At 38.4% G+C, this 22,823-nt stretch overlaps 2 protein-coding genes across 12 annotated transcripts in view; one reads left to right on the forward strand and one right to left on the reverse strand.

Moving 5' to 3' along the window:
* Positions 1-3,585, reverse strand: part of LOC108681690 (alpha-2-macroglobulin) — a 33,051-nt gene extending 29,466 nt beyond the window's left edge. For 8 of the 9 annotated variants that reach the window (XM_018170740.2, XM_018170744.2, XM_018170745.2 and 5 more), the window contains exons 1-2: positions 3,414-3,585; positions 331-560 (exon numbers count right to left, since the gene is read on the reverse strand). In XM_018170740.2, the coding sequence (XP_018026229.1) occupies positions 331-560; positions 3,414-3,484 (301 nt within the window). In that variant the 5' untranslated portion in view covers positions 3,485-3,585. The remainder of the gene's footprint in view (positions 1-330; positions 561-3,413) is intronic. The other variant, XM_018170748.2, reaches the window with a different exon arrangement.
* Positions 3,586-14,037: 10,452 nt separating this feature from the next.
* Positions 14,038-21,943, forward strand: LOC108681693 (protein SHQ1 homolog). Of its 3 annotated transcripts, none has more exons than XM_047883611.1 (10): positions 14,038-14,354; positions 14,774-14,970; positions 16,541-16,590; positions 16,938-17,127; positions 17,430-17,509; positions 18,395-18,526; positions 18,902-19,025; positions 19,328-19,491; positions 19,877-21,504; positions 21,876-21,943. In XM_047883611.1, the coding sequence occupies exons 1-9, from the start codon at positions 14,212-14,214 to the stop codon at positions 20,282-20,284; spliced, it is 1,488 nt and encodes a 495-aa protein (XP_047739567.1). In that variant the 5' UTR covers positions 14,038-14,211; the 3' UTR covers positions 20,285-21,504; positions 21,876-21,943. The 3 variants fall into 3 exon arrangements, with proteins under 3 accessions (XP_047739567.1, XP_018026242.1, XP_047739568.1); XM_018170753.2 differs by having other exon boundaries at positions 14,051-14,354; positions 16,541-16,701; XM_047883612.1 differs by lacking the exons at positions 14,038-14,354; positions 14,774-14,970 and adding an exon at positions 15,004-15,882 and having other exon boundaries at positions 16,541-16,701.
* Positions 21,944-22,823: the final 880 nt, after the last annotated feature.

The following is a 22,823-nucleotide window of genomic DNA, read 5'->3' on the forward strand; positions in this document are numbered from 1 at the left end:
AGTGATCACCGTACGCAAGAATACAGCTCGAAGTCCCAATAAGTCCCGACCTAAGGAACGCGTTCATAACACCGAGACATGTACCGAAAACCTAATTTACAAGCACGAAGAAATGAACACAAGCCAACATATTATTAGTACTAGAATGACTTGAAATACAAGTGTATTTCGTAAGCACTGGGATATTTACCAAAAACAATGATAACTAATACATGAGGATGAGCCACAACAATCAAATTTAATCCGACTCACATATAATCCGACTTAAAACTACGACACATTTCATAACACCTATTTAACAATCCTGTGCATCAAAGTATAACTACTCACCTCCATGAGGCTTGAACTGACGATCTGCAATTAGAACCTTTCTGTCCTTCACTGGCTCGTCTTCAGAATTGAACCCAAACCAAGGGCGACCGCCCCCGCTTCGAGGGCCAGCCCCTTCAATGACCTGCATGGTTATAGCGTCGTCGGGGGCCGCCGGGCTGTCGAGCGCGATACAAATCTGCGACCGTGCTCCCACCGACCATTTGCGTGGCCATGTCAGTAGATAGCCTCTGTTGAGAGGGATAAAGCAAATCATTACTTCGATGGTTGGTGATTTGCATGGCTACGTCAGTAGATAGCCGCTGTAGAAAGGGATAAAGCCAATCATTACTTCGAGGGTGGACCATTTGCATGGCTATGTAAGTATACTGCCTCTGCAGTGAGGGATAAAGCAAATGATTACTTCGATGATTTTCGGAATCACGGCCGTGAACCACGGGGATGGATAAAAGTTCGACTTTCGAGCCTGCCGTCATTATGAGACGAGAGGCTTGCTGGCAAAAATGTTTACTAAATAATTTCTAAATATAATCAGTCTATTCCTTCATGTCGAGCGTTCATGCTCCTAAGCTTGTGTGTGCAAATAACCAGCAGGTATTGCAACTCTGCATTTGCGATGGCAAAAACTTTCTATCTGGTTTTGGCTGTTCGTGTTTTTGTCAACTTAGGAATTGATTTCACTTTTTTCTGTAAAAATTTCACCAAGGCATCCAAAAATCAATTTTATTTAAACGTTTCTATGACTTGAGGAAACGAGCTTCAATTTAGCGAACAATTTTTCTCCAGAGAACAAAAATGCTCATCATTTCATCATCTTCGTTTCAATATTCACGCTTTTTAATAAATCAACGCTGAAATAAAGGTGACCAGACGCCAGCCTGCAATGCAGAGTGACGGTCAGCTTTGATTAGAGAAGGCCAGCATGACAGTAACTTGACCAGTCAGGAGTCAAGCAATCGCCTCTCAAGAGGACACACTCTAAAGTAGACAAGCCAGCCATTCACTGGTGCTAAGTGCAGCATTGCCATAACCTCCTTTATCTGTCATGTAAAGATTTCTTGAAAGCATTCAAAGGTTTAGCTCGGCCGAAGCACAACCGGTTTAGATCTTAAGACTTGGTCAATATTCGCCGTCTATCGGCTGGTCAAAAAACTGGCTTTCACCTCTAGTTGAGCATCAAATTTAACTATGGCCAAGCAGTATTAAAATGAAGAACTAAAACTTTGGGCCGAAGTTGCTTGCTTACGAAATTAAGAGAACGTATGAGGTTTGAAGAATTCATCTAATTCATGTAAAACACAAATTATCAACCAATATGAATACAACTAGGTTCACATAATTTATTTCAAATACGCGCAATATTCAATCTGACATGCACCGAATCGACATTTATTTATACATTTAGGTTTCCAACATGAACTGCTCCAAAATCTTATTTTCGATTTTCCATAAAACTTCGTTCAAGAGGTATAGTACTCATCGTACAGATATATTCGAATGATATATTCAAAAATCCGTTATTATTCATCCACCAGCAGCACGGCGTTTCAACAATTCAAGATATATCCGAATCAACATTACCCTACCAACAACCCTTGTAAGTTTAGCTGCTAGCCCCAAACAAAGAGAAGATGAAGCTAATTAACAAAAGGAACTAAGAATCTTGCAAGTGGGAACTAATCTTCATTTGTACCAACGCTGAAGAGATGCGTTGTGGGATATTTTCCTAGTACTCACGCAAAATATACAGGACCTTACATTTCCCAGATTTACAAAAGAATATATTAATTCGTTTTGACCTAGCACAGTAACTATTAATTTTCAAGAAAGTACAGAACTAAAAAATTTTTGCGATGATGCAAGTTAAACTACACCGAAAGTAGGTACTCTTATTTAGAGTTTTCCTGGAATGCTACAGGTACCTAATGTAAAATTGAAACCACACCAATTATTTATACATTTTTCCGGGACTTAAAAAGCTAAACCATGACATCAAGTTCGTATTTTTCGATGGCCTAATTTATTCAAGCACTATTCATCGAAAGCACAAGATAACAATTAATCAAACGAACAATTTATTGTTACCATATGAGAAGTAAAGGTATACATGTATATGCTAAATTGCTCGAACGTTGCTCGCCGTTGCCCAAGCATGTGCAAAATGGGGAATCCCAACGATCCTCAATCAGTCTATGCAGCAAGCGTAGCCACCATGACCATCAATCAGAGGTCACCAGATATATACAGGTATTTTGCTTATTTACTATCAATGAAGCGAGTCTAACAAAATATTCAGCTGGAAATATTTAATCTTACAACATTCAGCAAATAGTTCGTGCGACAGATATAGCAATGGTAATTGGTAACAAATGAAAAAAATTGTCACAAATACCTAACTCCCCATACGCGGCCGCAAACTTACTTCACCCCTCAATTTACACTAACATACACAAGATTAAAATTTCATAGGCCAGGTTTTCACCTCTGTATTATTAATAATAGTCAGTCTAGAAATTTATTGTAATTCTTCCCTCTAGATCGTTTTAGCGTGGGTCAGAGAACAAAGCAAAGCTCAAGCTGAACGAAGGACAAATTGAATAGAGCCAGCGAAGGTGTAGACGTGTAGGTAGTCCTGTAGTGAATTTAGTCCAAGTTTATGACAAATCTACTGCAGCAGCCGATCAATCCTTAAGTAAAAAATTAAACAATGTGTTACTCATAACAATTCATGGTTTTTATGAACGAATATAATCTAGCTTTTAGCGTAAATATTGATAGTATTTGATCCTACATTCTTCGCGGGTTTAATGCAGAATGAAAAGTTTGCTTCCAATTACAAGATATTTGTTCGATTTTATTAATAGAATTACCGTAAAAATAAGCATATAACTAGTTCGAATTCGAAAAGATAAAATATAGATAACTATCAAAAATGAGTAAGCTGTGAGGTAGCGAAATTTACAACTTAATTTTTTAAGTGTGGCGGATAAATTACACGAGTTGTTTCTTAGCCATTTCGACTGGAAATGGACTTACCATGCAAAAAAAAAGTCTTTTACGCCTGAGTTAGTTTCTATACGCACCCAATAGCTGACTGTAACACACAAAGGAAGAGGAGTGGCACCACGCCACCGCTCAATGACTGCAGCAGCATAGCAACCGTTCAGAGAACAACAAAAGTTACAACCTAACTATACGCCGCACGGCTCTCAACTGAGCCTGAGCCCTGAGGTCTGCCTGACTGACTGAGAAGCAAGTAGCAAGCGATAAAAGGAACACACTCAACACCGCTCAGCCACGAATGGATGCGCTCGCAGACGCCGCAGCTTGTTTATCCTTGCCCGCTCTGTCCGTCATTTGTTGTTAGCTGTGGGTCGGGGGGACAGGGGCAGAGATTCTTAGAAATCACATGCAGGGCTTATGTGATTACTATGAATTGCTTCTGCCTGTAGAATAAACGAACGTCACTCATTTCGAGTCTACTAAACATGTGAATGGAAGTGTTTTTCTTCTACAGGCTTCTAGGTCACCTACCTTTATTTGTACGATAAAAGACAATAATTAAATAAACGCGTGACTGTGTATTGCCTCAGTTTTCCTGGAACCAAACGAATGCATAAATTCATATTCTACGCCGTACATCAGACCAATCAGGCGCACCAACGTCCCACGTGACTCTGATGCGACCGGGATTACCAATCATTGTAAGCTACTGTGTACCACTGCTGAACGTGCTTATAATAATAATCATTGAGGGAGGAGTGTCTCGCACCGGAAACCAGCTTAATTCAGGAAGGGAGCTCGTGACGTGGGAATGCCGAATACAACAAATAGTTATAGAGTCTGTGCTAAACCAGCCAGTAGTTCCCGACTGAAAGTCAGTTTGAACAAAAAGAAACAGTAACTCGAACACAGCCACAAAAAAATTATTAATGTGATGAGAATCAATGGGTTATTTTTTCGCATACCTCAAGCGTAATATAATGTAAACAGATTAAATCAGGTCACAAAACAAATAAATTCGTAACCAATTAACCATATAAGAATATGGTTATGGCAAATATAAGCTATTTGCCGTTTGTATAATCCTAACTACAGCGAACGTAAATGACTACGAAGTCACCTCCATCAGAAACGACCAATTCTTATGAACGAAAGTGAACCATAACATTCTAGCGAACAACACAGCTTCGTAGTTATTATGTTGCAATCGAACCCTATAAATCATAGGGTTAAAATATATTCAGTGCTTAATAACAATGAACAATTTATTACTTATGCATACATAGAGTAAAGACTTTTTATCCTTTGCAAAATATGCGTTATAGTAGAAGAAACTCTGCATACATGATTTGGCACGGTTCGCGAGTAGTAGGTTGGGATGTAGAAGAGAAATGTGGATATATTGGCACAAGCCAGTCAATAAACTCGTATCTGATGGATAGGAACTTTTTTGCGTCAAAAAAGGATGGATGGAAAGCATCAATGTTGAAAATTCAATTTATATCGAATATGGACTTCAATACTTTTTAGTACGAAGAAAAGGGTCACGAAGCCTTTAAGTAAAAGTATTTCCGTCCTTAACCTTCTTGTAACGTTTGTCTATTTTCTCTTTAAACGTTGAATTACGTCCAGGAAAGAATTCTTGCTGGAAGAATCAACGAGTAAGACCTCCCATAGCAGTGGCAATACATTCGAGGATGAGTGACTGACAATTAACTGAAAAAATTTTTCAAGTCCTGCTTTGTTATCTGGAGTCCAACTGAATTAGCTATAGTCTTGTGCTTCTTGGATTCGAAAGCAGGAAAATGTCAGGTTTCGGAGAAGTGCACCCCACATGCCAGTCAGCCATTATGAGCGAACTGCGTGCTGCTCCACGCTGCACAATGGCTAATGCGATTTGCGAACTATGTTGGTTTTTCCCCATTGTATTTTAATGCTCGGAGGCGGAAAATTGTAAGTTTAGCAACAACTATAAAAGCTTAAATTCACCCAATCGAATTAATATTCAGTTAGTTCTTGCAAGTAAAGGCATATTTGAAAGTAAACTAAATTGAAAAATTAAAAAGGTGACTGAACGAAATCGGGGATGCTTGAAATCCTACACAGGTTAGTTACAACCTTGAAACAGCAAATAATTTCTAGCAATTTCAGAGGGAACGAGGAGCCTTAAATGAAGCTAATAGCCTCAACATGACGAAAAATGAAGAACATGAGTGAGCTTTTAAGGTTTCAGACTCACAGGACGCTAATAGTTGATACGCTGTGCAACTCCATTCATTACTCCCGCCCCGACATATTTGGGACGAATTTTTTAAAAGGAAATTTCGGGACTAAGTTTATAGCGCTCATGCAGCAACCTTTGCAAGCATAGCTTGTCCAATCGCAACACTTAGAATTTCAGAGTGAGTCAACGCGCTTCAGCGAACGTTTTAAATTTTTTTTGTCGACATTGTTCTTAATTAGCGCCCTAAACATTGAGTTGTTCACACTTTACACGCCTATAAAGTAACTCCCACTAAGCACATAAAAAACGCGTTAAGGGCTCTACATGGAACGAAGTGGACGAAAAACTCTTGACATTGTTTGCTTATGGTAATGTGAATAAAAAGTTTCGTTGTTAACTAAGCTCGGATCGATTTTGATTTGAAAAATATATGCTAGAAAAAAAGTACTAAAACTTAGCGTCTAGCGCGCTGAATAGAAATGAAACGGATGAAAAAAATCTAAACACGCTCGCAGGAGCGTATTGTGAATAAATTGCTTTGATGCCAATGTGGTTAAGTTCCTTTTTGGATTTACAAAATTGTGCAAGGAAAGTGCGTTGCATGAGCGCTGTTTAAATTCACCAAATCGACACTTTTCCTACCTCATCCGCGAACTTCGTTTTGGTCGACACTATAAAGATTAATATCGCTGCTTCTTGCTTAGAATAACAACAAGTTGTAAATTTCAAAGAGATCCGTCAAGAATTGAAGGGCTCATAGGCTGTTCAGTTGCGTTTTGCGTGTGAGTCCGCAAAGTTCGCGGGTGAGTCCTGAGAAGTTGATTAGGAAAACCCTTCTAAAAACGTGGGAAATTCCGAGCGCTATAGTATGGCCACGAACTTGCACAACTGTAGGGAGGGGAATAAATGTGCGTAGCGAGGGATCTAGCAAAATAAGACTTGAGAACAGAAGAGCGATAGGTACCAAAGAACAAAAGTTTTTTCGCTGAAAACCAGTGAGAATTTTTTTAAAATAGCAATTCACTTTTTTCGCAGTGTGGATCACCTTAGCATCTAAAAGGGCAATGTTTGGTGCAATGTATTCCTGCCGTGGGTAATAATTAAAGTGTGTCACTGTTTGGACAAAGTAACATCTTAATTTTATGAGTGTATATACTAAGTACTATAGCGTTTTCTAGTACAGTAAGCATCTGCATTGTCAGGCATCTGCTGCGAACTGTCCGAGTCTATAACGCGCCACTAGCAACTATCGGCATGTTATAGTAGCAATGTAATGAATATGAATAGTAATGTAATGTAATATATCCCAAAGTAATGATTTCAAGAAAGCGCGAGCGTTTGAATTTTGCGAAAGGCGACTATGATAAACTCCGTGAAGCAGTGAATGCAGTGAATATTTCGAACTGTATTAAGGACATGAATGTGGCTGAGTCATGGTCATTTCTCAAGGACACGGTTATGTCTGCAGTAGATGCGTGTGTACCTAAAATTAAGCTTGGTGGGGCCAAAAAAACTCAGTGGATGAACAGTACAATATACTAGCTAAGCTGAAAACAAAGAAGGAAGCATACCAGCGTTATTTACAGACTCGTAGCAATGATGACTATAACCAATTCGCATGAGGTCGAAATCAAGCTAAAGAAAGCTGTCGCACCGCAGTAAAAACCCTCGAAAAAAAAAATATTTCTAAAAATTCAAAAAAGAACCCGATATCCTTCTTTTTGCACGCTATCAACGAAAGATATCCTCTGACGAGGGCAAGGCTAACGTTCTTAATCAGATTTTTAGCAGCGTATTCACTGAAACGGACTTGAACAGTATTCCAGCTATTGAGGAGCGCCCAGTCGGCTCTAAATTAACAAGTTTTGAAATACAAAAAGAAAAGGTATGGCGACTTGCATTCGACGAATGCAATCCACTCACAAATGTGATTGGCGAATTTCATATTCTCTCAGGAATATCTAATGAATACCAGTTACAAAGTGAACAAATTAAAACTACGGAAGTGCACCTCTGTTGTTCACGCGCGTACTGCAAATTTAAGCGTAACACATTCCTGAATCATTCATCACAGAGTGTACTTCAACAAATAAAATGATCTAAATGTAAAAATCAACCTTGTGAATCAAGTCACTAAAAGTACAAGAATCTGCAACAGGCCATGGGCCTATTTCTTCAGTGCCGACACTTCGATTCTATTCCGTTCCATGAACCATGAAGTGATGTGACTTGCTATTTTTTTCAAATTTGCAATGTATATGTTGATATCGTGGCATCATCTATAACGGGAAATTTTAAAAGAGTATCAAGATTCAGATGCAGTAAATGAAAAATAGAATATGCCCACTTTATTTATGGTATTTAATTTTACGACAGGGGTTTCTTCCCAAGGCACGTGATGAGCATTCTTTCAACTAAGTAGTATATCATAATTAAATCACAAACAAAAACTCACTAAAGCCTTTGGCACGTGTTTAGATCATAGCATTTCTTTCCGACTACCGCTGCATTCTCAAGTTATCTGACTGATCTAAGACTCGCGTGACCTGTCATCCAAGACGACCAAAAATTATATCCAAACTTCAGATATGATTCCAATGAAAAATTGCACTCAAGCCTTTTTCACGCGTCTACGTAGTACATTTTTTGTGCTTAATAATCTTGTTCATTAATTATAGGGCCATTAGGTTTTACCATATTTATTCAGAAGTGTCTTTTAAAGGTGCCTGTACACAGGGATAGTACTAGCCGCTAGTTCGTCCGGCGCTTGAACTGTCCACACTACTAGCCTCGTGTATAGGGGTTCAGCCGCTTCAGAGGCATGCCCCGGCAAGTGCCCGAGACGCGGTCGAGAGGGACAACGATGTGTTGATTTCTGCGCTGGAGAAGTGGCTAGTAGCGCTGATGCTGCCATGGTGAGAGTATTTGTGCCGCTCTTGTGAAGTATCTTGGGTCAAGTGAATCATGGCTTGTTTGAACGATAATGTTTCTAAGAGGAATCCAACAAAATGGATTCCAGACGATATTGAATTATTCTTCGAAATATTCCAAAAATATGAATTCAAGTGGAATGTTTGCCATGACGGTTACTCCAACAAAATGAAGAGAGAAACGAGTATTTTGAAACTGGAAGAAGACCTTATTAGTCAGGGTTTAGTTGTTCCCGACGTTGCATTTTCAAAGGTTAGAATAAAGAGTATAAAATCGATGTACAGACTCGAGTTGTTGAAGGTTAGTGACGTGAAATTAACCTCAACATCCATGATACCTAATTGAATCTTGGGCTTACACAGTTCATTTATTTAAGTAAGAACCATTTGCCATTGAGCTGCCCATTCAAGCCTGTATCTCACGGAAAAATTAAATCTCGCATGTCATTTATAAGTCATTTATTAGCGAAAGAAAATTGTAAAAAAATTCCCATTGATTCATATTAAAGCGTGTGATCTGACTTGCAACATAATGATACTTGTATGAATTTTTCCAGTGATATGATTATTTGAATATCACCGATGGAATATGCGCGTGTTACAAACGTCTCGGACAAATTTGAGACCGGACATGCGGCCGGTCTCACGCCAAATATCTAAATTCAGTGAGCAAAGGATATATCCCAAAGTAATGACCGTAACTCAATGAAACTTGGTACACGTATTCATTAGGACCTAGCGGTGATGTTTAGCACCTGAAATTTTTTTGACTTTCACCTTCTTTCGTGAATAATATGGCGATATGTGCCGAAATTTGCAGTGAACAAGACATTTTCAGCGCATTTTCTCATTTATGGAAAAAATGCCGAAAAAATATGGAAATGAGAAAAAAAATGAATTGGATTGTCCTAGTCATATCCGTCTGTCTGTCTATCCTTGACCTTACGTTTTCGTCGACGAGAAAATGCGCTCTCTGTCGCTCGCTGCAGTGAGTAGGTACTGAGAACTGAGTTATGTTTTTTTCTAACTACTGTTCAGATTTGAACGAAACTTTTATTATCCAAACCAATATCCAACTTATAAAATAATCAGGACCTAATGGCAATGTTAAGCTTGTAAAAAAATTTTCCATTTCACCTTCATTCGTGAGTTATAAAACAATTGGGGGCGAAATTTGCACTGACCAAGAAATTAATTCTGAACTACTGAACTGATTTGGACGGAACTTTGAATATAAAATCCTAACCTTCCAACGGCGATGTTTAGCTCGTGACAATTTTTCCGGTTTTTCCTTTGTTTGCGAGTTAAACGGCCATAAGTATACGTCTCGTTGTCAATGCAAATTTAAAAATTGGCCTTAAAAATGCCGGTCGTTTCTCCGTATAGCCTATCCGTATAACTCGCGAATGAAGGCGAAATCGAAAAAATTGCCACGAGCTGGGAGGTTAGGATGGTGTATTTAAAGTCTTATTAAAATCTATTAAGTAGTTTAGAATAAATGTCTTGTTCACTGCAAATTTTGGCCCGAATTGCGGTGTACCTCATGAACGAAGATAAAATGAAAAAAAAAAACTTGAAAACAAAGGTAAAATCCCAAAAATTGTCACAAAACACAAGCTAAACATCACCGTTGGAAGGTTAGGAATGCGTATTCAAAGTTTTGTTTGAATTTGTTCAGTAGTTTGAAAAAAAATTTCTTGGTCACTGCAAATTTTGGCTCAAATTTCTGTATAGGCTACCTAACTCAGGAATAAAGGTGAAATCAAAAAAATTGTACAAGCTAAACATCACCGTTAGGTCTTATGAAGTTTCATCAGCATTTCATTGCTTACAAAGTTTCAGGTGTACGTATTGTTAAAGTGCACGAGTATCATGAATACAGGCATCGACGCATTGTAATCTATTGCATGCAATTATGCAAATATAGTGAAATATATTGCACAACTACATGCTCTTACATGTCAAAGTTAAAATGAAAATATATTATGCAGAAAATTTCCTCAAAAAAAGTTTGGTTGTAAGCTTCAGTTGTAACTTCTAAGTGAAAAAAAAAAACACTGGCGTAATCTGTTCGATTATTTTTGCAAGCTTCAATACATATGATGGTTGCGTTGTCCCGGGGGCCGGAGCTGATGATTTTATTTTTACATCTGCTCATAATGCGCTGTTGGATGTTTATCATGAACCATGTCGGGTCTGGTACTGACTAAAACCCGGACCCGGACCGGTCCGCCGGACACGGACCGAGTGACTAAAACCCGGAGTATTCCCGGACCCGGCAGACCAGGTTCAAAAAAAAATGAAAGGTGTGACAGTTGGCCTAGGAGAGAAGCTTGAACCGTTGTCGAGAGAAGACGTGTCAGCAAACCTCTCTGTTTCATTGTATACTGTGTCAGTGTTAACGATCTCTCAATGATCAATACATCTGAGAGCCAAGATCTGATTGACCCGGGTGCTTCACCAGACGCATCAGGTCTAGATTTCACGATGACAGACTCTCAAGTCAGACATTTCTGTGAAAGTGAGATCACCGGTGAAAATGATGCGACTCCTTCCAAGACCCAAGATGGCGACTTGTCAAACTGCAGAGAAATACGTCGGAAACGCAAGAGTTTGCCCATGCCAATTGAAGATACGTCTGGAGTGATCAAGAAGAGGCCTAATACCAGAATAAACTCAACGCCTATTGAGCAATCAAGTCAGAAGACCATCACTGCTGCAGCAGTCTAGCAGATGCTGTTTTACGCAGCGCACCTGAGCGAAGGGATTCACAGGTAATACTCATCCGCCCAGCTGACAATAGTTCTAACTTCTAAGCAGATGCTGACCTCACCAGAGCAGCTTTGCGCAATATTGGAAGCTCCACCATTCTCAACCATGCAGGTGGAGGATGTACGAGTAAATCACCGATTAATGTGTTGGAATATACCGCGTTTACCCTATGGCAATAAAGGTGCGGATCTCTTCATCAGTTGTTGCGAAGGTGGTAGAAACATCCTTTTGCGTTACATAAAGGTTTCTTTGATATGTAATGTGTTGAATGAGCGGTTGATTGAAGAATTTTTAAAAGTAACCTGCATTTTTGACATACTGAGCCTCTGAGGAAGTATGTGTTGATACTCCGGCAGTGGTGGGTTGCTGATGTCAATTTTGCTCCATGTTGTAGGCCTTGACTGCTTGTCATTTTCATTCAACTTGGCCCGTTTCTTCTTTGTCTGACCATTGTTGGTGGTGCTCCTTTTCTCCTGGCGGTCGCAGTACCCATGTCCTCTTCAACATCTTCTTCCTCATGTACCTCTTCTAAGACTGGCCTTCTGCATTGGTGCTTACTGGTAGGGGGTTGCCCTTCAGTGGTATCAGGAGTATCCTCATTATGCGGGTCAGGGACAGGCATATAGTTCGGGTCAGAGATGTCATCATCCAGCAAATCGTCGTCGCTGATGCTAGGGTCCAGAGGTACTACAGTTGTGAGGGTCTGGTTCTTTTGGTAGAATCTTGAAGTTGAGAACTGAAAATAACAAAGATATTTAGCAAAGTCTCCCATGAAGCAAATTCTTTAGATGTTTGTCATTTCACCATGCAACTATAAACTAAAAATAACTTGCTCATAGGTCCCCTATTCATTTAAATTATTTTACAACGTTTGTTCCCAATTTGTTCTATGTCCATTGCCCTGCGACTTGAGTTAACATGTCATGAATATTGAGGAAACATTAATTGAATGCACAATATCTTGATTTTCACCCAGAATATTGCAATCCTATTTCAATAACAAAGAGAGTCAATTCATTGCAAGATCATTAAATACAGCTACAATAGAATAGAGATATCAACAATATTCACCGGCACGTGCATAGTACAGAATTTATATCACAAAGCACTAAAGAAATTCACTTAGATTTAGTGGGCATATGTCCAGGCACAGTCACTTGAACAATATTCTAAATTTGAGCTTAAAAGGGGGCATGTACACATATGATCACTAACATCACTTTGCCATTGTACCATATTTGAGTGCTGCCGGGCACATGACCATACATAGTCACACTGTTTTTTATAGTCTAATTTAACCAATTTGCCTCCATATAAAGCAAATGACATTATCATTCGATTAGACAAGTTTTCAACTACTATGATACAACTGCCTATCATGAACATACCGACATTACTTGTTGAGATTTCACTAGTTGAGTGGAGGCTGGTGGAGCACAAACTGCACATTAGGTCATATCTTGGTGGTGACTAATTTTCAACTGAGCTCACAATAGTGCAAGAGCGCGGCAGAGAGCAACGCCATACATGACGCAACTTGTGCAAGATCTGTGATTGGCTGGAACACACTGACGGGCTCCCAAACTCATTGGGGGAGTTGTGGGGGGCCACTTTTTGTCCCCAATTTCAGTTACCATATATGGTAACTTACCCGCGAAAGGGTTAAGGCTAGGCCCGCAGGGGAGCATCTGGGTCCCAGAAAATGAAAAACTTTTTTATTTACTGACGGATCACTTTGAAACTTGGTACACATATGTAAAACATAAATCTAAGCCTTTTTTGTTCATGTACATTTTTCAAAAAATAAAAGAAAACCTGAAATTCTTAGAAAACTGCCAAAAAGAGGGACTGTAGTCTGTAGAAAACTATCTCCTCCTAGGATTTTTAAGCTACAACATTGAGATTATTTGATGTGTAGTAAGTACCTTTTCTATTAATTCATTTTAGCTTTTTTTCAAAATTCACATTTTTGTAGGTGGGGCGTGGGAGCACATTTTTTATAAAATTATCAAAAAAATTTTCAATTTCTCCCTTTTTTCCTGCCCTTTTTTCAAAAGATTTTCATAACTAGAGCAAAATTGAGAAAAAGCTATGACCAATCTCTAGATTTTTTTTTTTTTTTTGCAAATCAAGTGGGGCTGTCTGGGCAGGGCTGGTAGGTATATCTCTCATTTCATTGCTGTAAGACTCTGTACGTTGATTTATGCGTTCACAACAGATCACAAAAGGGTGGGGAGTGGTGGAGTTCTTTCCCATTTAAGATAGGTGGAAATTCCCATTTCCTGGTAGCACACTTGAATAGCTAGTCCAAACACAATGTGCTTCAGTTATCCACCTGCAGTCCTACAGGATGGTTCGCATACTGACGGTGCCAACCATGCCATCACTCACACCATCCTTAACAGGAATTGAAAAATGCTCCCCCACAAACAAAAATTCTAATTTCAAAAAAAGCTATGACAAATCAATAGATATGGCCCTTGCGCATCGAATAATATGCGTCTCAATGTTGTAGCTTGAAAATTCTAGGAGGAGATAGATTTCTACAGAACCTCTTTTTTTGACCGTTTTCTAAAAATTTCACATTTTCTTTCATATTTTTCAAAGAATTCACATGAACAAAAAAGTCTTAGATTTCTGTTCTACATATGTGTACCAAGTTTCAAAGTGATCCATTTGTAAATAGCCAAGATACAATTGTGGCTGACTCTCCCCTTAGATGTTATTATGTTAAAGAACTCCACCACCCCTAATCCTTTTGTGATCCGTCATGACTCGTGAATTCATAAATCAACGTACAGAGATGGTTTTGGTACCGTTGGATAGGCAGAATGTCAGCTTTACGATGAGACTAATAACCCAAAAAGACAAAATTGTCTATTTTGGACCCAGACGCTCCCTTTAAAGCTCTGTTCTCCCTTGCAGTTGTCATAATTGTTTATTTCTTGAACAATGTTAACACCAGTCTTCAAACTAAGCCAAGATGAAAACTCTGTCACAATTATTGTTCATGCTCCCAATGCAAGACTTCAAGACACAGAGGTGACAGCATATAACAACTTATTCTACTTCACTTCAGCTCCTTACTTCCTGCGGTGAGTTTTGCTACTGCTTTGGAATCCATTTGCCTTCAGTAACCTTGAACATTTATATTTCCACTGACAGTTTGGCTGAATCTATCTATGAATCAACTGATTGACAAAGGAAATCCTAAACTTTTGAATACTTCAAACATAATTTTACAGACAATTCAATTTATTTAACAAAGTTGAGAAACATTATGTTTATCCAATGTTTGACAATAATATGAGCTGAAACTGCTATTTAAAGTTGAGTCAGGCAAACCTGTAGAGATTTTTAAATTTCTAATTTAGCTAATGATGGAGCTGATCTACAAAAAAAAAAAATACAAAAATGCTCAATTGTGTAGGTTGAATTTCTTGTCATTTGCTTTGGTAAAAAACATTTCAATTAAAAGCTGTTTTCTATTTTTGTAACATGATTTTCCTTGCAGACTCCATCTTCCTCACAACCTTAAAGACAGTGAGTTGAATGGTAACTGCCAGGCCTCATATGATGCTGACTCCAATTCATGCATTTTTAAATGTCTGAAGGAAGAACCTGGCCAACACTTCCCAGGGTTAGACATGTTGACTGATCTCCTCACACCAAAAACTGTGACTCGCGTACCAAATATTGAAGTCCTGGCATGTAAGTGAAAAATGCAAACCTTGGTTTAAAACTGGGCTTCCTAAACCTGTCATAAAGGGTTGTCTTCATTGGTTAATAAGAGAAGGCATTCAAGGTTCTTTAAAATCTAAGGGGTTAAATAAAAGATGTCCCCTTAACTCCCCTTATTGCTATCCCTGTCCACAAGGTGTTTTTCTCTTTTCATTCAACTTTATTTCATTCTAATACAAAACTTAGAGATTAAGGAAATTAAAATTTATTTTAAACCTAAGAGGGAACCCTAAATAAAAACCCTAACCAAATAACATGTAACTGGGGGGATTTCAACAGGCACCATCTAAACAAAAAACCAGATAATCAGAATAATTAGAGCATGGGTTGGTTATAAAAGCAATTGAAGATGCTTCTGTAAAATATTTACACTATTAACACATACGGTAACACAGCTATTATTACACACAAACATCAATACAAATTTCAAAACATATACACAATGAATAAACTATCAAGCAGGATAACAGATAAATATATTTCTCATCTATAACAGTATGATTAAAACTTATGCAGTAAAATTGACATCAATAGAGGATGTATGGTCAGGGAATTAAAAAGGTATATATTGGCAACTACTCATCAACCACAGGCAGTATGTTAGTATAAGGTATTGGCTGATAGATTTGGAATTTGATTCAACACTGACACATGAAATAATGGTCTGCAAAAAAGGAAAAGAGAATGAGATTGAGAGCACCGATAAACACAAAAATAGGTAATGTTCAACATGTATGTCAAGATTCAAAATAATATAACATTAAGTTAGAACTGTGGGAGCACTACTTCCCCAAGTGGGATCCAGGTAACCACCACCCTCCAGCAGTAAGAGTGACAGCCCATAACAATGTGACATGCAATGGCCCATCTTAAACACTTGTGGTAAGAAATTACTTTACTTATTCTCTTCTTAATAAAATGTTAACAGCATGATGCAAGATAATTTGGCTATACATAGTGGTTACAAACACGCTATATTAAATTCAAACAGTACAGTTGCCCAAATTATTTATGCATTGAAAAAGATAAAATGCCACTAATACTAAATAAATGTCCAATATGTAATTGTATTATTGGTGTGTTAGCTGGCAGCGACATACCTCCAAAGTGTTACTCTGTCACAAAAATTATGGGAATGGCTCGTCTGAATTATGAGTATTTTCATGTATGATTTGAAATGTTGTTTTCTCAATTTAAATGAAATTATATTACTATGAAGAAATGAAAAATGATGTGTGTCTAATTGAAATAAGTAAATTTTTGTCTGATTCTGCTCATCATAATTTATTTTTGTAAAATAAATTTTTGTAGTTGATAGCTAAATTTAGATGCCTGTTAGTTAACCTAGTTGAAAATTCTGTTCTCAACAATGCTGTTCCCTAGCTTTGTGATTTACGTATATTATCAGCATAGATGTAAGAATCAGCCTTGAGCTTTTAGTGCTGTCTAATTTTTACGAGTCTATCTTTGATGATGAAAATTCAGAAATACCTTAATACTTGCAGTTAAAAATCCGTTGCATGATTTTCTTGATTTGCAGCTTCCAATGAAGGCAGCCAAGAGGTCCAAGGTGCCACTGGGGAAAATCTGGTGAGCGTAGAGGAGGAGTTTTATGAACCTCAAGAAATACCAAAGCCATTGATAACTGAAGGCCCTAAATATGGATTTGCAAACAAATACTCGAATGTTCCAGCAGTGCAAGTGAGAAAAACTGACTGATTATACTTTTACCTTAAGAGGGGGTTTCTTTCATGCTTATATATACCTATTATGCTTCATGCCAATTGCAATAATTTCCTTCTGTTCTCAATTGCTATTGATCATTAAAGTGATCTGATTTAATGTTTGTATAATTCTGTGTCGTATTTATTTCGTTGAGAAATGTATACAAGAAGCTAATTAAATCAAAAACCATAGCTTTTAATTCATCCTTGCAGGAAGGCTTGTATGGAGTACTGGATCTCAATGAGCCTAACACAACCTCTGCTACCAGAAGGCGGGAACTCCGGATCCAAGATGAAACAGAAAATTTTAGCAGTGATCATTATCTTGCTGATATGTTTGAAGACACGGCTTGCTCTTACATGAACTTTGTCCCGCACTTCCACTCTCTCAGCAAACCTGATGGTAAATCAACATATGAAGCCAACACAAGTTAACAGAGTTGAAAATCCTGCACTCTGAAATTCTAACTAAGGTTGATGACACTCTCTAATATAGATTTATCAGTACCTATATCATCTTCATGTTTCATCTTTTTTGTTAAATCACTTAAATGTCTCGAGATAAGTACCTATCATATCATTATTCATTACGAGATGATTTTTATGTATAATAGATAAGCATGGCTTTGCATTCCAGTAAAGTGTATATAATCATGTATGTGTTGCATATATTTCATCAATCATCTTCATGAGTCTTTTCCTCAGTACGATACATGGGTGGAGAGGAGACAGCACTGCTGCAGCTGCCTAGACGTGAAATGCTTGCCGAGACTCCGCTGGTGGAGGTATTTTAAATTTATTTATGTGAAGAATGGGATGGATTGTGGAAATTCGAATTGTTACACAATTTTTTTGTGGATACATGAGAAACTGAAGTTTCATAAGGGATTGCTGACAAAACTCTAAGTGATTTTATTTTATTGAGCTTTTTAAACACTGGTTACCTGGTGGTTATTGGAATGTGTGAATTAGCAGCAATTAATTCTATTATAGATCTTTGATGTGCATCAAATATAGTTGAACAGATAGGGAAGGCAGATTGACTTTAATAAAGTCGTGCCTATCAGTTGTCAAATTTCAGGATAGCTCTTGCCTAAGTGATGATTTTTAGAAAGCCTACTGGTCACTGGTTGATCTATGTTTGTTGAAACTTGACTGCCAAAAAATATTAATTCCTAAAATCATTCCCCTTTTGGTAAATAAATTAACAATGTATACAAAATTAAATCTGTTTTGCTTACCTTTTTGTTCCATATCAACGAGATGCAATTGTTTCCCTTATGATCTGGTGTTATAAGATTGTTTTGCAGTTGTATGTTAGGGTTTGTTAACAGGACTTGGTGGTTGCTATATTTGGGTATGGTTCACCAATAGGACTTGGTAGTTGCTATAGTTGGTTATGGTTCACTAATAGGACTTGGTGGTTGCTATAGTTGGGTATGGTTTACTAATATGACTTGGTGGTTGCTATAGTTGGGTATGGTTCACTAATAGGTCTTGGTGGTTGCTATAGTTGGGTATGGTTCACTAATATGACTTGGTGGTTGCTATAGTTGGGTATGGTTTACTAATATGACTTGGTGGTTGCTATAGTTGGGTATGGTTCACTAATAGGTCTTGGTGGTTGCTATAGTTGGGTATGTTTCACTGATGCGACTTGTTGGCTTCAGGCTGAGGTGTGTGCTGGACTGGTTTCGCTGCTGCTGGCCTGGTGCTACAACCACCGCATCACGGGCGCTGAAGACAACGTTGCCAGCGCCTGGAATATGGCGAAGCTTGCGCCGCAGTTGTCATGGTTTGATGTTGGTGTTCACATTGACTTTGAGCACACAAACTAAAACAAATTTCACAGCTCTGCCATTTATTTTGTGAGAATATATCTTGACATATGTTTTCTAATTTTTCTCAATTGTTGTTAACAGCGACTATCATTAATTGGAGATTTTATAAAATCGACCTCAATTCCATGCAATTGTCTCAAATCGTTATGCAGAATGTTTAACAATATCCACTATTTTGCTTCCAACACTTTCTTCATGTTTATCTTTTTAATTGGATTGAATTGGCATCTTTTACAGGCAATTGAAATTTTTCAACAAATTTGACCGCTACTAAGCTCTGATATTTATATATTCTAAGTAAATTTGTTGCTGTATTGCTCGTATTTTCGCCTGCAGACACCGCCGAGCGTGAGAGAGAGCGTGCTGGTGTTCACAAGACGTGCTCTGGTGTACCCGCTGCTCCGGCACTGGGACTTCAATAAGCTCGTCGTCGGTGATGCCGTAACTTTACTCAAGCTCGGTTAGCAAACATCTCTGAACTCAACGCCACGTACACATAACCGCATCTTTATGGTCCTTACAATCTGCTCTCAATATTCACTAATTTTTAACATTGTTTTTGATAAAACGGTAATGCGACTTAATTAATTAATACAAATTTGATTTAGCTATCAAATTTAAAGAACATCTGTCCTAAAATTATTTAGACAATTTTCTCTTCATTTTTATGCAGTTATCTAATTTTTTATTTAATTTTTCATTGCAAAATTTTTGGAGTTTAAGGCAAAATGACTATACAATTGTAAGCAATTGGGTTTCCAGGCAGAAAAATGGTTCTAAAAAGCTTGCTCGAGATGCGCCGCTGCTTCAATGAGACAGAAAATCACTATCTCCTGAACGATCTCTACATCACCGACTATTGTTTGTGGCTGCAGCAGCGAGCTACTGATGAGCGACTGCTGACTCTTGCCTCAGAGCTTAGTGAGGTCAGCAACAATCTGTTAACATGTAAATTTGCCTGCAAGAGATAGATCTTGCAGACACCGACATGACGAGTGTTCTTGAGATTTATAGAACGCCCTAGGAGCTCTAGTTTCATTCAAAATTAAATCCAAAATTGAAGTGGTTCCTACTATATATTAATTCTCACTATTTGATATACAATTGCGTCCTTTGCGAGCTGGTTTCGTATTTCGTATTTGTTAAAATGTTGAAGACTTAGCTACTAGTCCTAATTCAAACCAAAATCATTGACTCGCATTAGTGTACTTAGCTTAGTTATGTACCTATCCCTTCGCAGCAAAAAATAAAAAGAAATAGCACTGGCTGAAAGGCACCTAGCTATTCTTCTTACGTATTGATATTTTTCAGGTCGAGTTGAGCAAGTCCGATGTAGGGTTTGATTTAGATATTCTAGAAGATCTCGCACGGAAGTCACTACAAGACTCTCAGTCCACAACCAACGAACGAGAAGCTGTGGCTGGTGTCACTGAGTCTCTGCAGACGCTCACATTCGCCAATCCCGCGCTGACTGACGGAAAGAACGAGTCCGAACAGGAACTCAATGTTGCAACTAGAGCGCTTTCTTTACGAGATAACACGAATGATTGTGCGCCGACTGATTCTGATGACAGCGACACGTCTGATTCTTCTGGATCCAGCGATGATGGCTCGTCAGATTCGTCTTCTGACTCATCATCCTCGTCAGGCTCAGATGTGAGCTCAGAGTTGGATTCTGACGACGATGATGAACCTCGGCAGAGAAACGCCGATTCGTGAGCTGTGCTGAGGGATTTTTTTAAACTGAAAAACTGATCCAGATCATTCCAGTATTTTGGACCCAGTTTAAGCAAACAATGAACAAATTTTGTGATGTTATACCAGCGACTTTGTAAGAAATATTCATACATGGCTTTATGTTATGATCAGTGTGATATTGTGCGAAAACTCTCCACTCAAAAGCGTTTCCATAATTCTGTCCATTCCTGAATAAATTATCTCTGTCACGTGTCGCTCCTGTTAGGCGTCGTGGACAAGTACCATACTCAACGTGGTATTTAAATCTCGTTTTAATTATTACTGTATTATTGTGCCCCAGACGCAATCTTCCCCAACTTGTATGTTATGTCAGATAAGAATAACATTGACATTTATTAATTCTTTTCGCTCACCATCCTGACTCAGTTCGGCTTTCTCATGCCAAATATTTCGATGGACACTCGGAACTGACGTGTTCGATAAGGAATTTCTGACTTGATAAGTGAGAGTTAATCCTTCCAGTTTGTTAGTGATATTTGAGGTAATTTATACAGACAACGTTATCCGTAAGTAATGTTCTAAACCGTGCTTTAAAAAATTTGTTGGCATAGTTTTTTTTAAGTTATCCGTACCGACTACATTATTTAGCCTGACCTCACGGGGCACGATGCTAAGAGGCAATTGTCCTGATCGTGCTAAGGGAGCTCGACAGTCCTTGGGTGCCCGAGTCCAGGAAACTGCAGGCTTGGCCTATTGATGAGGCTTCCGAGAGTTAACTATAATACTTTCTTCTTGGTATCTTATATACATTTATGTATTTCCAATATGATGCCGAATATATCGCTTCCCATTAAATGTGGAATTTTTTGTACTTGGATGCCAAATGCTTGGAACGCGAAAAGTCATTGGGAGTACGATGTCGGAGTAAGACATGAAAATGACCAAATTTTTACTGTAAGACCTTAAACGCTAATCGTGTCATGAGATGATCCAAAACATGGCTAAAGAAGGAAGAGGCTCAGTACCTAACCAAATGCTCTTAAATGAAAGTGTTGTAGTATGCAGGCTCTGATATTTATCCATGTATGAAAGTGCAGATAGCATGAGGCTTAGCAAAGCTTTTAGCGTGTAGTAGAACAGCAGGCGTCGGGCTCGACGCGGCCGCTGCCATGTTGTGGCTGCCGGTGTACCGAGCTGGTGCGCGGAAATTGGGCGATCCCGGAGCCATGTCACTCAAAAGAGTAAGTTATGATTTATTTAATCATCTCGGTTGCTTATGAAGCTTTTTTTAAACTCTGTAGAGAGGTACTTCTATGTGTGACATTTTTTTCTCCTATTAGTTGGCAGGATTACCTGATGATGAAACAATACGAATTGCCCTTACCACCCTATTGATTTATTATGTCTACCGACACTAGATGGGACACGCGTTGTATACCAAAGGGAATTATTCTGTAAAATAGTGACAATGAAGCCTTACCATCCTTATCATTATACCTATCGTATAAATATTCATTAAGCTATACTTATATGCTAATGCGCGGTAACTCTAAAGATAATCATGAAAGTTGGTGGTCAGCCGTGCTAAAATATTCTGCCTTACGGATGCCAGTTCATGCTGCGGTCGGAGAGCCTGAAGCTGTATCGCTCGTTCTTGCGTGACGTGCACAAACTGCCGCCTGGACCTCAGCGCCAGGAGCTCGCTCAGTGGGCACGCGCGGAGTTTGAGGCTCACCGCCATCATCAGGATGAGGTCAGCTCAAATATAAACGTATTCTTACATTACTGGTATCCCATAATACTAAGAAAAAAGCGGATACATGCCGCCTGTTTATCTGTCGGATGCATTGGTAGTATTTTTTTTACAAACGCTAATATAATTCGAAAAATATAAACCCGATCCACACAATTAATATGTGTCTTCGGAAATATTTATAGTGTTTTACGGTAGGCGTGACTACAGCAGCAATTTTCTTGGTATTTCAGGAAACCATCCGAGGACTCCTCATAATGGGCAACCGTCAGCTGAAAGAACTAAGGCAGACAATATCCATGGCGACTTCTTAAACTCTTTAGCTGGTAGCCATAATTTCATTCTAACATGTAAATCAACATCGCTTGAAAGTATTAGATACCTGACTTTTTTAATACTATGGGGTTTTGAATCTGTGATGTAATTAGGGTATTGCACAGGAGTTAATGTGAAATTATAAATTACGCATAATTTATTGGTCAGTTATTCCATTCATTCTAGCGCGCCACCTAGTGTTATTTTTCGTCGCAGACTAGGAACACAATTATTACGCCTGCATGTCTATGGCCGAGTAAAGTTTGTGAAGCTTAGTATTCAAGCTCAAAACTTCAGCTAGTCGTTTGAGCGAACATTATGAGTAATAGCTACAATTTTTTATGTAATTTGGCAATAGGTCTCAAACTTAATTTTGTACAATCGAACGGTATATTATATGTTGAATCGTTTATAACTAATTGTTTGCATATTAGTTTGATTGTTTTATGATCCCAGGTTTTGAACTCCAGCTCACTTTTTACAACACTTCTC

This window comes from Hyalella azteca, unplaced genomic scaffold, assembly GCF_000764305.2.
Source record: "Hyalella azteca isolate HAZT.00-mixed unplaced genomic scaffold, Hazt_2.0.2 contig13331, whole genome shotgun sequence".
In the NCBI taxonomy this organism is placed as follows: domain Eukaryota; kingdom Metazoa; phylum Arthropoda; class Malacostraca; order Amphipoda; family Hyalellidae; genus Hyalella; species Hyalella azteca.

Excerpts from the sequence above, each read along its gene's own strand:
- LOC108681693 (XM_018170753.2), top strand. The coding sequence starts at position 14,212 with ATGTTAACACCAGTCTTCAAACTAAGCCAAGATGAAAACTCTGTCACA. Across the intron at positions 14,355-14,773 it reads TCAGCTCCTTACTTCCTGCG|ACTCCATCTTCCTCACAACC; the intron begins GTGAGTTTTGCT and ends TTTTCCTTGCAG. Across the intron at positions 19,026-19,327 it reads CGTAACTTTACTCAAGCTCG|GCAGAAAAATGGTTCTAAAA; the intron begins GTTAGCAAACAT and ends TTGGGTTTCCAG.